General features: G+C 56.6%; 1 protein-coding gene across 1 annotated transcript in view; it reads left to right on the forward strand.

Annotated features, from left to right (window-relative positions):
• Window positions 1-419: 419 nt before the first annotated feature.
• The window catches only part of Smtn (smoothelin), a 22,532-nt gene continuing 12,635 nt past the window's right edge, over window positions 420-10,316 (forward strand). Inside the window, exons 1-10 of the mRNA XM_055623898.1 lie at window positions 420-535; window positions 2,177-2,293; window positions 7,061-7,209; window positions 7,601-7,694; window positions 7,787-7,865; window positions 7,947-8,044; window positions 8,911-9,210; window positions 9,294-9,366; window positions 9,952-10,023; window positions 10,105-10,287. Coding sequence (XP_055479873.1) covers window positions 2,243-2,293; window positions 7,061-7,209; window positions 7,601-7,694; window positions 7,787-7,865; window positions 7,947-8,044; window positions 8,911-9,210; window positions 9,294-9,366; window positions 9,952-10,023; window positions 10,105-10,287 — 1,099 coding nt within the window. The 5' untranslated portion in view covers window positions 420-535; window positions 2,177-2,242. The remainder of the gene's footprint in view (window positions 536-2,176; window positions 2,294-7,060; window positions 7,210-7,600; window positions 7,695-7,786; window positions 7,866-7,946; window positions 8,045-8,910; window positions 9,211-9,293; window positions 9,367-9,951; window positions 10,024-10,104; window positions 10,288-10,316) is intronic.

Below are 10,316 nucleotides of genomic sequence, written 5' to 3' on the forward strand. Positions count from 1 at the left end.
GTGTGTGTTGAGGCCAGGAGTGGGTGGAGTCCAGAGAGAGGACGTGGTCTCAGGAACAAAGAAGAGGGCAGGGAGGGGCTCTCCAGACCTCTCAGGGCTTACATGATCCCAAGATGTTTGCCCAGCTTGTGGTACATTCCGGACTTCGGCTTAAAGCCTGCATCCTTCCGAAGACCACCCGTGGCTGTCAAGGACACCGCGGCAGCGGCCCTGAAGACTACAATACCCAACAGCCTTGGGCAGAGAGGGGCGGGAGTTCATCGGGGGCGGGGCCTAAAAATTGAATTTTCCCAATAGGACCCGAGCAGGGGCGGGACCCAACAGAGAATTGGCTGGGACGGCTCGGTAGGGTGGGGCCAGCCAGCTGGCTGGCGCCGCGGGACAGGCGTCTACAGCAGAGTCCAGGGGACGTTGCTGAACCGGCCTGGGATCCCGGGCTGTGACGCCTCCCGCCCGTCTATCGTCCCTACTGCATCTGCCGGGTCTCGGGGAAACTAACACGAAACCGCACCGGAAGGGCGGGTCGTACGGAGAGGTGAGTGTGAGGATCTCGGGACGACCCCAGGAGCCCAGATGAGTCTGGGGGAGGGGGTGTGAAACCTGGATGTCTGGACCGGGATTCTGGAACTCCCAGGTCCGGGAGCGCCAACCAAATCACGGGAGCTCCAGGACACGGGATGAAGAGTTCTGAGACCCTGGGGGCGAGGCGCCTACGGACCGAAGAGGCTCCGCGATCACCTAAGACACTGATCTGTGGGGGGCCGATACCTGGAGGAGGCGCCCCCAGACCCCCACCCCTCCTCCCGCAGGGCCTTAACATTCCCCAGGACCCTCAAACTGTGTAGCTTGAAGCCGTGGGAATGGTGGCAAGCAGTGGCAGGAATTTCTGAGCAGACAGTCCCGGTATCACCTAGGTTTGGGAGTGGGAACACCCTTGCCCAACATAAGGAAGCACAGCATGTCCACAATACCTGTGACTGGCGACCATCAAATGACGCTGGGGAAGAGGGAGTTACCTCAGACAGAGCATCTAGATTAGGAGGCAAAGACGGCCCAAGCGGTGACTTGAACAGACGAGGTCCTTCAAACTCCAATTAGTGCGCATTAGGACTCCCCCAGACCCATTCACCGGATGGGATGACTCACACCAAGTGACTGTTGGAGAGAGAGAGACGGGATGGTGTAGGGATGAATCAGTAGAGGTGGGGGTCCTGAGGCCATTTCACTCACCATATTTACTAAGCATCTAGGTGTGCTAGACCCTGGATTCGCAAATCCCAGAGACACTTGGGGCTCCAGGAAGGAGAGAGTTGGGCTAGAGACTGGCACCAGATTTAGGGATCCATTTTGAGGGAGAGAGAATGGACAACAAACATCCTGGAGTCTTGGCGGCATCTTGGAAGTGGGACTTCAGAAGGCAGAAGGGACCAATATTTGTAGTAGATCTTTCCTGTCACCTCAGTCTGAGTTTTTCCGACCCCCTGTGATGAATCTTTGGCTCTCTCCCATCCTCTCAGTTTGCCTTAAGTCCAGAGGTTGGGTGGGTCACGGGAAGTGAACTCTAAGGGAATTCTAAGGGAACAGACAGGGAGAGCTGGACCCCTGGCTCCACAAGGTCAGGTCAGTTAACATCACAGGGAGGAAAGGAGTGAGAATGGGTATGTACAGAAGGCTGGCTTCAGGGACTGATAGATACATGTAGTTCCCATACCCACGCGAATGAGGGAGGCTGACAGCAAGACTTGGCCATGGGCTCAGCCCACAGCCGGACGCCCAGCTTGTGCAGAGAGGGGTAGGCTGGAGAGCCCCTAGGATGAGTGGGTGTGACAGGAAACTAGAGAATGGCTTGCACCCCCTGGTGGTAAGCACCCCTTGGGTGGGCCTTTCTGAGTTTCCTTCGCAATCCAGGCCTGTGCCCTCCTTGTTTGGAGCTTAGTCAGGATGCCAACTTAGACCACACTGGCAGCCAAGCTGGTAAGGCTGGAACAGGAACACCTACCTATTCTTGGTTTGGTGAGTTTTTTTCAACAAACTACCCTAGGGCAGAGGACAGTTCCCAGCCAGGAGCCACATCTCTGGGTAGGATAGGACAGAACTGAATGCTCACGGGCTAGAGAGGAAAACCTCGACAAAGAACTGCTGCCCCAGCAGCCTAACTCATGTTTGCCTCTTGCAGAATTCCCTGAGTGCCATCAGAGTCTCAGCAGGAGCCGACACGCTGAAGGAGCTAGGGGCCAGCAAGATGGCAGATGAGGCCTTAGCTGGGCTGGATGAAGGAGCCCTCCGAAAACTGGTAAGTACCCCTATAACTGTACTATTGGGCTGGGTAAGGGCCAACCCAGTGATGGCTACTTTTGCACTTTTCAGTACATAAGGAGGAGGGGTTTGGAGAGGTTCAGGAAACAGCGCCAGGTTGGTTCCATCTGGCTGATCCAGAGGCCCTTGTGGCATGTGCCTGTCCGTGGCCGGCGCCGAGACCTGGTCCCTACCCACCCCCAACTGTCATCTCCTGTTTAAACAGTAACTTCTGGGGACTCACCCATGGGCTGCTGCAGGTGTGGGAAGGCTGGATCCGCCTCTCCCCAGCAGCCTGGGCACTGCCCACTCCTGGAAGCCTGCCCAGTGATAATGGTAGCAGCAATGATTAATAAACCAGAGAACAACAGTTGGTGCTGAGTACACCACCATACAGAATGTTCACAGACGCTCCGAGAGCCCAGATGCTGCCAATTTGTGTGGTAAAGTCACATAACCAAACACTCCAGGTTAAAAGCCTTACCAGAGTCCAAACTCCAGAAGAGATCTTGGGATACCCAGGGTCGTGGGAAAGTCTGGGAGAACCATGAGAGAGAAATAGACTGTGGGCCCTTATGGGTTCTGTGATGTCTAGTCTGCCGTTTTCTACTTTAAGCCTCGGTTTCTTTTCTTGTAAAAAAAAAAGGGGGGGGGTGTAAATACAAAATGTATGTTGCCGTTGTTAGCATAGGGTTGAAGCCGGGTATGGACCCTGACTTTGGGACAGAGACTGGACTGGTCCTCTCCATCCTTGTTTACGATGTACAGAGAGTCAGTGGGACAACACAGCAGAACGGTAATGTGCCCCCCCCCCGCGCAAGTCCATGAAGTGGGCCCCACCACCCAATCCCTGATCTCTGTCCAGAGCCAAAAAGTAAAGCGTTTACTTTCTCTACTAGTGTCCCACACCGCCACCAATCCTTTCCCCTAGAGGCAGAGGCTTGAGCCACTTGGCCTAGTTGCCTTGACCTCCCGTAGGCAGTTAGCCTGTGTGTCCTGGGGCAGACGCAGTCAATTAACCTCTGGAGTTCAGGAGATGGAGGTGGGTCTCCAAAGATGCCCACCAGTCAGAGTCCTCAGGAGGGCCGCAGACTCGATCGTTTTCCACAGGGAAAGCCAGGCTGGGCTTCCACGCAATCCTAGGAGCTTCTCAAGCCATCAGGCGCAAGGTTTGGGAGCTGGGGGGTGAAAAAGCGTTTTGGAGCAGAAACAGAAGCAGTAGTTGACGGACGCACTTCCTCCCCCCCGGGGCTGGGAGGAAAGGACAAGGAGACCCGACCCCGTCTCGGTGCCGCGGCCCCAGGCCCACCCCAGCCCTGCGGCTTTGCCGCCCCGCGCGCGCGCGCCATTGGTGTGCCCGGAGCTGCGAGGGTCCCACCCTCCGGCCTCGTGGCAGGAACGGGGGGCGTCCCGAGCCCGGCTCCTCCCCGCGGGGCCCGGCCTTATATGGGAAAGCTGTGCCCAGCTGACTTGGGGAGCCGCAGCTGCTTCCGGCCCCGCTCCCGCACATTCCTGAGGACGGGGTGGTGGGCTGCGCGGGACAGGGGCACCCGAGGACAAGCACGCTGCGTGTGCCCCGTACACGTGTCCGCAAGCCTTCCACCTCCCGGCCGGGTGACCTAGGGAAGCAGCTTAGGTGCTGTGAACCTCCCTTCCTTTGCAGATGGGATGTTAAAGCCGGCGGGCGCGGGGGGCTTCCTGCCTGGCTCCTAGCTGCGGCGCCTGGCTGGAGACTGGGTGGGTGGGGCGTGGGCGAGCCCCGCGCTGGTGGCCACAGCCTGCGGGCCTCTAGCGCCTCCTGGCGAGGCGTTCCCCCATTGCTCTCAGTATAGCGGGCGGCTCTGGTCCTGGGATTGAGGGGAGGAACTGCAATTGCTTCTTGTGCAGGTGGAGGAACTGAAGCTAGGGACGCGCGGTCGTCCAGACGCCCCCCAGCAGCGAGAACAGAAAGCCACGGAACCCCCAGTTGTACCCGCCCCCCATCCTACCACAGGAGGAGGAAGCACCCTCTTTCCTCCCAGGAGAATTTCACTAGGCAGTTTCGGAAACCATCCCCTTTCCCCTGGTGGACAATAGTTCTTTGTATTTCCTTCCCTCCCTCCCACAGTCCCCTCCGCACTCAGTGGGGGTGACCGAGAGGGTGGAGAACTCTGAACACAGTAGAAACACTGTGGTCTGACCTTTTGGCGCTTGAGAGGGTGGGGAACACAGGACACACAGCAGGGATACTGGCCAGGGCTTTAGCCGAAGTCCCAAAAGGAGAGATGCCAGGGAGTGACCGGCAGAATAAGGTTCATCTCTCAGCCACCCCCATCTATTCAGGGTATCCAGTGGAAGGATTCCAGTTTCCAGATGGAGAAACTGAGGTACCCAGGGATTGTAGAAATGGCCAAGTTCCTATCTTGTCCTTTTATCAGGGGGTTGGAAATGAGGACCCGTGAAATAAAGGGTTAGGGTTAGTATCGCTGGGCCTTTGCCCTCTGGACCAGTCTGGACCAGCTGTCCCCTAAGGCCACCGATCTCCAAAGGTTCTGGGGAAGTGAGCATTTGTTCTCTTGGTTGTAATAAGGTCTTAGACTTTGATGTTTCTAGACCAGGCTACAGGGGTGTCCGGTTCAGGACTTCAACATTCCTCACTGTGACAAAGAGACCCCAGCGTCACAGCTATCATCAGTCTTAGAGACCTAGGCTTAAACTCTCAAGTTATTTGACCATAAACAAGACACTCAATTCCCTTTTCTCGGATAGAAATATCGTATCAAGAGTAGATAAGGGAGCGGGGGGCGCTTGGCACAGGCCAATAATCCCAGCACTCGGGGAGGCAGAGGCAGATGGATCTCTCTGAGTTTGAGGCCAGCCTGGTCTGCAGAGTGAGTTCCAGGACAGCCAAGGCTACACCAGAGACACCCAGTCTTGAACAACAACAAACAAACAAACAAATAGATAAGATGGCTGGATGGGCCCAAAAATTAAGAGCATTTGCTCCTCTTCCAGAAGACCAAAATCTGGTTCCCAGCACCCACGTCAGGTGGCTCACAACCAGTTGTAACCAGCTCCATGGGATCTGACCCTCTCTTTTGACCTCCAAAGGCACCCATACACATGCCGCGTCCACTTCACAGACACACACATACACATAAATAAAAATAAATCTTTTTTTTTTAAGGTAGAAGTTGGGCATAATTGTGTGTCCCTTTACTCCCATGCACAGAAGGCAGAGGCAGGCTGATCTATGAGTTCGAGGCCAGCCTGGTCTATAGAGCAAGTTCCAGAACAGTCAGGGCTACAGAGAGAAATCCTGTCTCAAAAAACCAAACAAACAAAAATGACAAGTGGGGATTTGGTGCAGGGTCTGGCACAGTCTGGGTCTCAATTAAGTTTTTCAGTATGTTCTGGCTTTCCTTTGCCTTCTGCTCCTGGCTGACTAGAACCAAGAGGAGACCACCCCTGAGTCATTGCTCCCTTCCCATCTTCTGCTCTGTCCCAAGGGCCATTCATTGTCCCACCTGATAAATTAGGAAGCAGTGACAGAGAGCATATGCCATAAGGAATATGCCCTGACTTTAGAGCCAAGCCTGGGACCTGATTCGGGGGAGACTTTGGCCTGAGCGTCGGAGAACTCCTCAGGAATGTGGCTCTTGGAGGGCTGTCCCCCAAGGCTTTGCCTGCTCTCTGCAGATTAAGACAAGCTGGTTAGTGGCTAAATTGGGCCAGTTCATGCTCCATGCTGAAACTGACTTATCTCTGCTCACCCTCCACCTCCCAGCTCCCCAGCTGAGAAGGAAAGACCAACCAGGAAGAGGATTGAAAACAGAGAGTTAGTCACCCTACCCTTAACTGTTCCTGTTTGCCTATCAGACCCACACTACAGGCTTAGCTGTGCCACCGCCTGCTGGCCAGCCCTGAGCTGGCCCTCTTCCTTCAGATCCCTTAGAAGGGTCGCTCTGCCAGGGGGTGTGGGGAAGGCACCAGGATTACCTGCTCAGCACAGAGAAAGTGCACTTTTCTCAACCAGTTTCTGTCAGGTCCCCCCAACTTCCCATGGCCTGCCGGGCTGAGACACCCATGGGTGCTCCTGAACTCTGTGGACACCTGTGGGGCTCTAGGTAGACCCTAATGCCAGCTGCCTTATCTTTATCTCTCTAGGGGACCAGCCTTTCCCACTCTGGGTCTTGACTTCTCCCATGGTGGCTAGGACTTGGACAAAGTCAGTAAAGGGGCAAAAGCAACCCCCAGCCAAGCAGGGAGTTAGAACTCTACAGCACCTGTCTCTGCCTCAGTTTCCTTACCTCCCTATCTAACATCTTTTCCAGCAGGGCCCTGCTACTCTGGGACTAGATCACCAGGGTTCAACTACCTGCATCACCCTTCCCTTTCCAGAGACCCTTATTGCTAGCTCAGGAGAGTGTCCACACTCTTCCTGCTGTGGCTTCCTGGTCTAAATGGTCAATGGAAGACTCTGGAGAGCAAGTCACAAAAACGAGTGCCCGACTGCTTGGCACCTGGCTTGTGTCAGTGGTTGCCGTCTCTGCACTCACAGAAGGTGGCCTTGGCACCACAGCGCTCAGTGGGCTCCTCAGGATCTTCGGCACTATGAGCGAGGTGTCCCCTAAAGCCCCTGAGTGGGAGGCAGGCACGTGGAAGGCTTATGGTAGAGAGCCTGGGGACAAGCCACTCATTGTGTCCCGGGCAGAACCGTGGGCAGTGGTGCCAGTCCTTTGCCCCTGACAGAATGCCTCTCCCCTCACTCCCACCTGCATTGCAGCTGGAGGTCACAGCAGATCTGGCAGAGCGGCGGCGGATCCGCTCGGCCATCCGGGAGCTGCAGCGGCAGGAGCTAGAACGAGAGGAGGAGGCTCTGGCGTCCAAACGGTTCCGTGCAGAACGGCAAGACAACAAGGAGAACTGGCTACAGTGAGTAGCAGAGCGGGGGCTGGGCTTTTCCAGTGCAGATAGGCTAAGGATCAGCCCATGTGGAAGCTGGTGTGTCTGTTGTCTGTGAGCATTGGAATGCACAGGGATAGGGACCAAGTACCAACTGTGGCTATGCAGTGTGGGTAGCATGTGGCATTGGTGCCTGTACCCATATATGTACATATGTGTGTATTTATATATATATGTATATATATATATATATATACATATATATACATATATATATATTAATGATTGCTCAGAGGTTCTACACAGACTGCTCCATGTCTCTCTGCCAAGGTTCAGGTCTCTGACCCTGAACCCTTTCCTTGAGCCCACATCCTCCAGACCCTATCATGCAATAGCAGTTACACTCACGATGTCTCTGCAGCTCTCAACAGCGGGAAGCTGAGCAGCAGGCTGCCCTCGCACAGTTGGCAGGGCGGCTGGAGTCCATGAATGATGTAGAGGAGTTGACCACACTGGTGAGGCCCGGGGCAGGCAAGGGATAAGGGGAAGGGTAAACGAAGGCGCTCGTTCCACAGTCCAGCCCCTGTGGCCTGCCTGTCGCCCACAGCTCCGGAGTGCCGGTGAATACGAGGAGCGCAAGCTGATCCGGGCTGCCATCCGCCGGGTGCGAGCTCAGGAGATTGAAGGTAGGTGCTCTGCCTTCGGCCCACCACTGCCCTGCAAGCTGCTGCCGTGGGCGCCTCACAGTCACTTCCTGACACTTCTAGCTGCCACCTTGGCCGGGAGACTGTGCAGTAGACTTCCCAGGAGCGGCTCCCAAGAGGACAGCAGGAGGCCAGCAGCACACAGATTGGACCCTGGTAAGGTAAGGAGATGGGTGTGGAGGGAGGGTGAGCCGTTGTCTTGTGCCTCTTGAGGCCAGTAGTACGGGGCATAGTACCTGGGCGCCTTTGCTGTGCTGTCGTTTGGCTGGGAGCTGTCCCTTGGCTCATTTTCTTACACTCTCAGGCGACTCCAGCCATATGCCTTCCACTGCAGACCTTGAACTCAGCTTTTTCTCTCAAAGCCAGCCTGTCTACACAGCTCCAAGTTACTATTCCTTCCCCATTGCTACTCTCGGATACACTGGCTCCTCTCCTTCCACTCCTACCCACTTTCCACCCCTACCCCTACCACCCAGCCTGTGCTCAGCAGACAGAAGGATCTCCTAGAAATGAAAGGCTGGTCCTGGTACCTCCCCTGGCACCAGGGGACACCTGAGGACACCAGCCGGACACATCCCATGCTGCCCATTACCCTCCAGGCAGTCCACATCCTTACCTTGGCTGTCTGGGGCCTGTAAGTGGTGCTCGGTATTCTCTCCATACTTCAGGTAGTGTGGGAGAGAAGTCAAGACATGCAGTAGCCATTAATGGCCAGCAGAGGATGCTAGCTGCCCGGTCCTATACTACTCCACTTCTCTCTGGTTAGCCAGACTGAGGCCAGGGTTACGCTCTAAAGGTCCTTTAGGAATAGCAAGTTTCCTGTGGCCACCAACCACTGACCTTAGAATCTGGTCTGTGTCAAACCACCCTTGGCGCTGACTAGCCTACCTCACGCAGGTGTGCCATCAGGAAGCCAGGCCCAGCCCCTCTGCTTTGCATACCCTGCTCTGTCAGCCTGGCCCTCCACGGGTGGGGGTAGCCCTCGGAGTCAGGGAGACCTTGGTTGCATCCTGTGGGTCCGACGCAGGTGACAGAGCAACAGGAGCGGCAGACAGAAACTCGAGAGCCAACCTCAAGCCCTGAGGACAGCAGCCGGGATGTGACCACAGTGACACTCCTGCTGAGGGCCCCGGGCTCACCTGCCTCCCCCGATACTTCTCCCAGCACTGCTTCTTCTCAGCCTCTCCCAGAGCCTGCTGGAGCCCAGTGTCCTACTGCTGAGGCCCCAGACGGCCCCGAGCCGCTTCCTCCCTCTCCGGGAGCCCCCAGCCCTGAGCCCCCCATGTCACCAGCACCCCCCAGCTCTCGGGGACAGGTCATCAGCAAGGTGAGTTTAGTGAGAGGCGGGCATGCCAGACGGGTGAGTTCCTTGGTCTGAGAGCCCCTTCCTATGTGGTGCCTCCCTTGCAGCCCCTGCCTGGCCCCGCAGAGCCCTCTGATACCTTGGGCCCCGCCAGAGGCTCCTCCAACAGTAAGAGAGCAGGTGAGGATCCCTTACAGGTTTCTGCTTCCCCTGTCCAGTCCCGTCTCTCCCCCACTCCCTACCCCTTCCCCTTCCCCAGCCTATAGGATGATGGGTTCTGATGCTCTAGCTTCCTCAGGTTCAGGCAGTCCCCAGGACACTCCCCACCACAGCCCCTGAGGTGTTCCCGCCCCTGGCCAGGCCCAGCCCTGCCACCCATGGCCAGAGGCCTCCTTACAGCCTTGAAAGGCAACAGGCCTCAGGCACATTCTTCTCCCCAATAAGGGAGTATACCCATCACACAGCTGGATCTATGGGCAGTACTGGGGGGGGGGGGGGGAAGCTGTCCCTTAGTCCCATCAGTATGGAGAATCTGGATACCTTCCTCTGGCCCTAACTTAGCACTGGCCCCTAAGAGTGCTCACGTCACCCTGGGGTGAGTGCAGGAGAGAAAGGGGGTGCCTGAAGGAGAGCTGCAGCTGAGGAGGCAGGGAGGCTACAGAGGTGTTGAGGAGAGGAGCATGACGTGGACTCCACCCCAGCATCCACCTTCCTTTCCTCCCCCGCCCCCACTCCATGGCTGCCACATACTCACCAACCTACCAGACCCAGCTGAACGGCAACCCTGCCGGCGCTCCCTATCTGTGCTCAGTCCCCAACAGCCAACCCCAAATCGAGGTACTGCCCATGTTTACCATCCCCAGGATCTGGGCAGTCCCTGTCCTACCCAGCCACTGACAGTCTTCCTGTCTCTTCCAGAGCCAACCCCCCTTGCAGGGCCGTCCCAGTTCCAACGGGCTGGCTCTGTCAGAGACCGAGTGCGAAAGTTCACGTCTGACTCTCCTGTGGTTGCCAGGCTCCAGGATGGCCCATCCCGAACAGCCCTCACTTCGCTGACCCCCACAAGGCTCCCGGGCCCTTCCCTCATCACTACCACCTCTGCCTCCTCCTCCTCCTCCTCCTCCTCCTCC

This window comes from Psammomys obesus, unplaced genomic scaffold, assembly GCF_907164565.1.
Source record: "Psammomys obesus unplaced genomic scaffold, mPsaObe1.curated_primary_1811, whole genome shotgun sequence".
Taxonomy (NCBI): domain Eukaryota; kingdom Metazoa; phylum Chordata; class Mammalia; order Rodentia; family Muridae; genus Psammomys; species Psammomys obesus.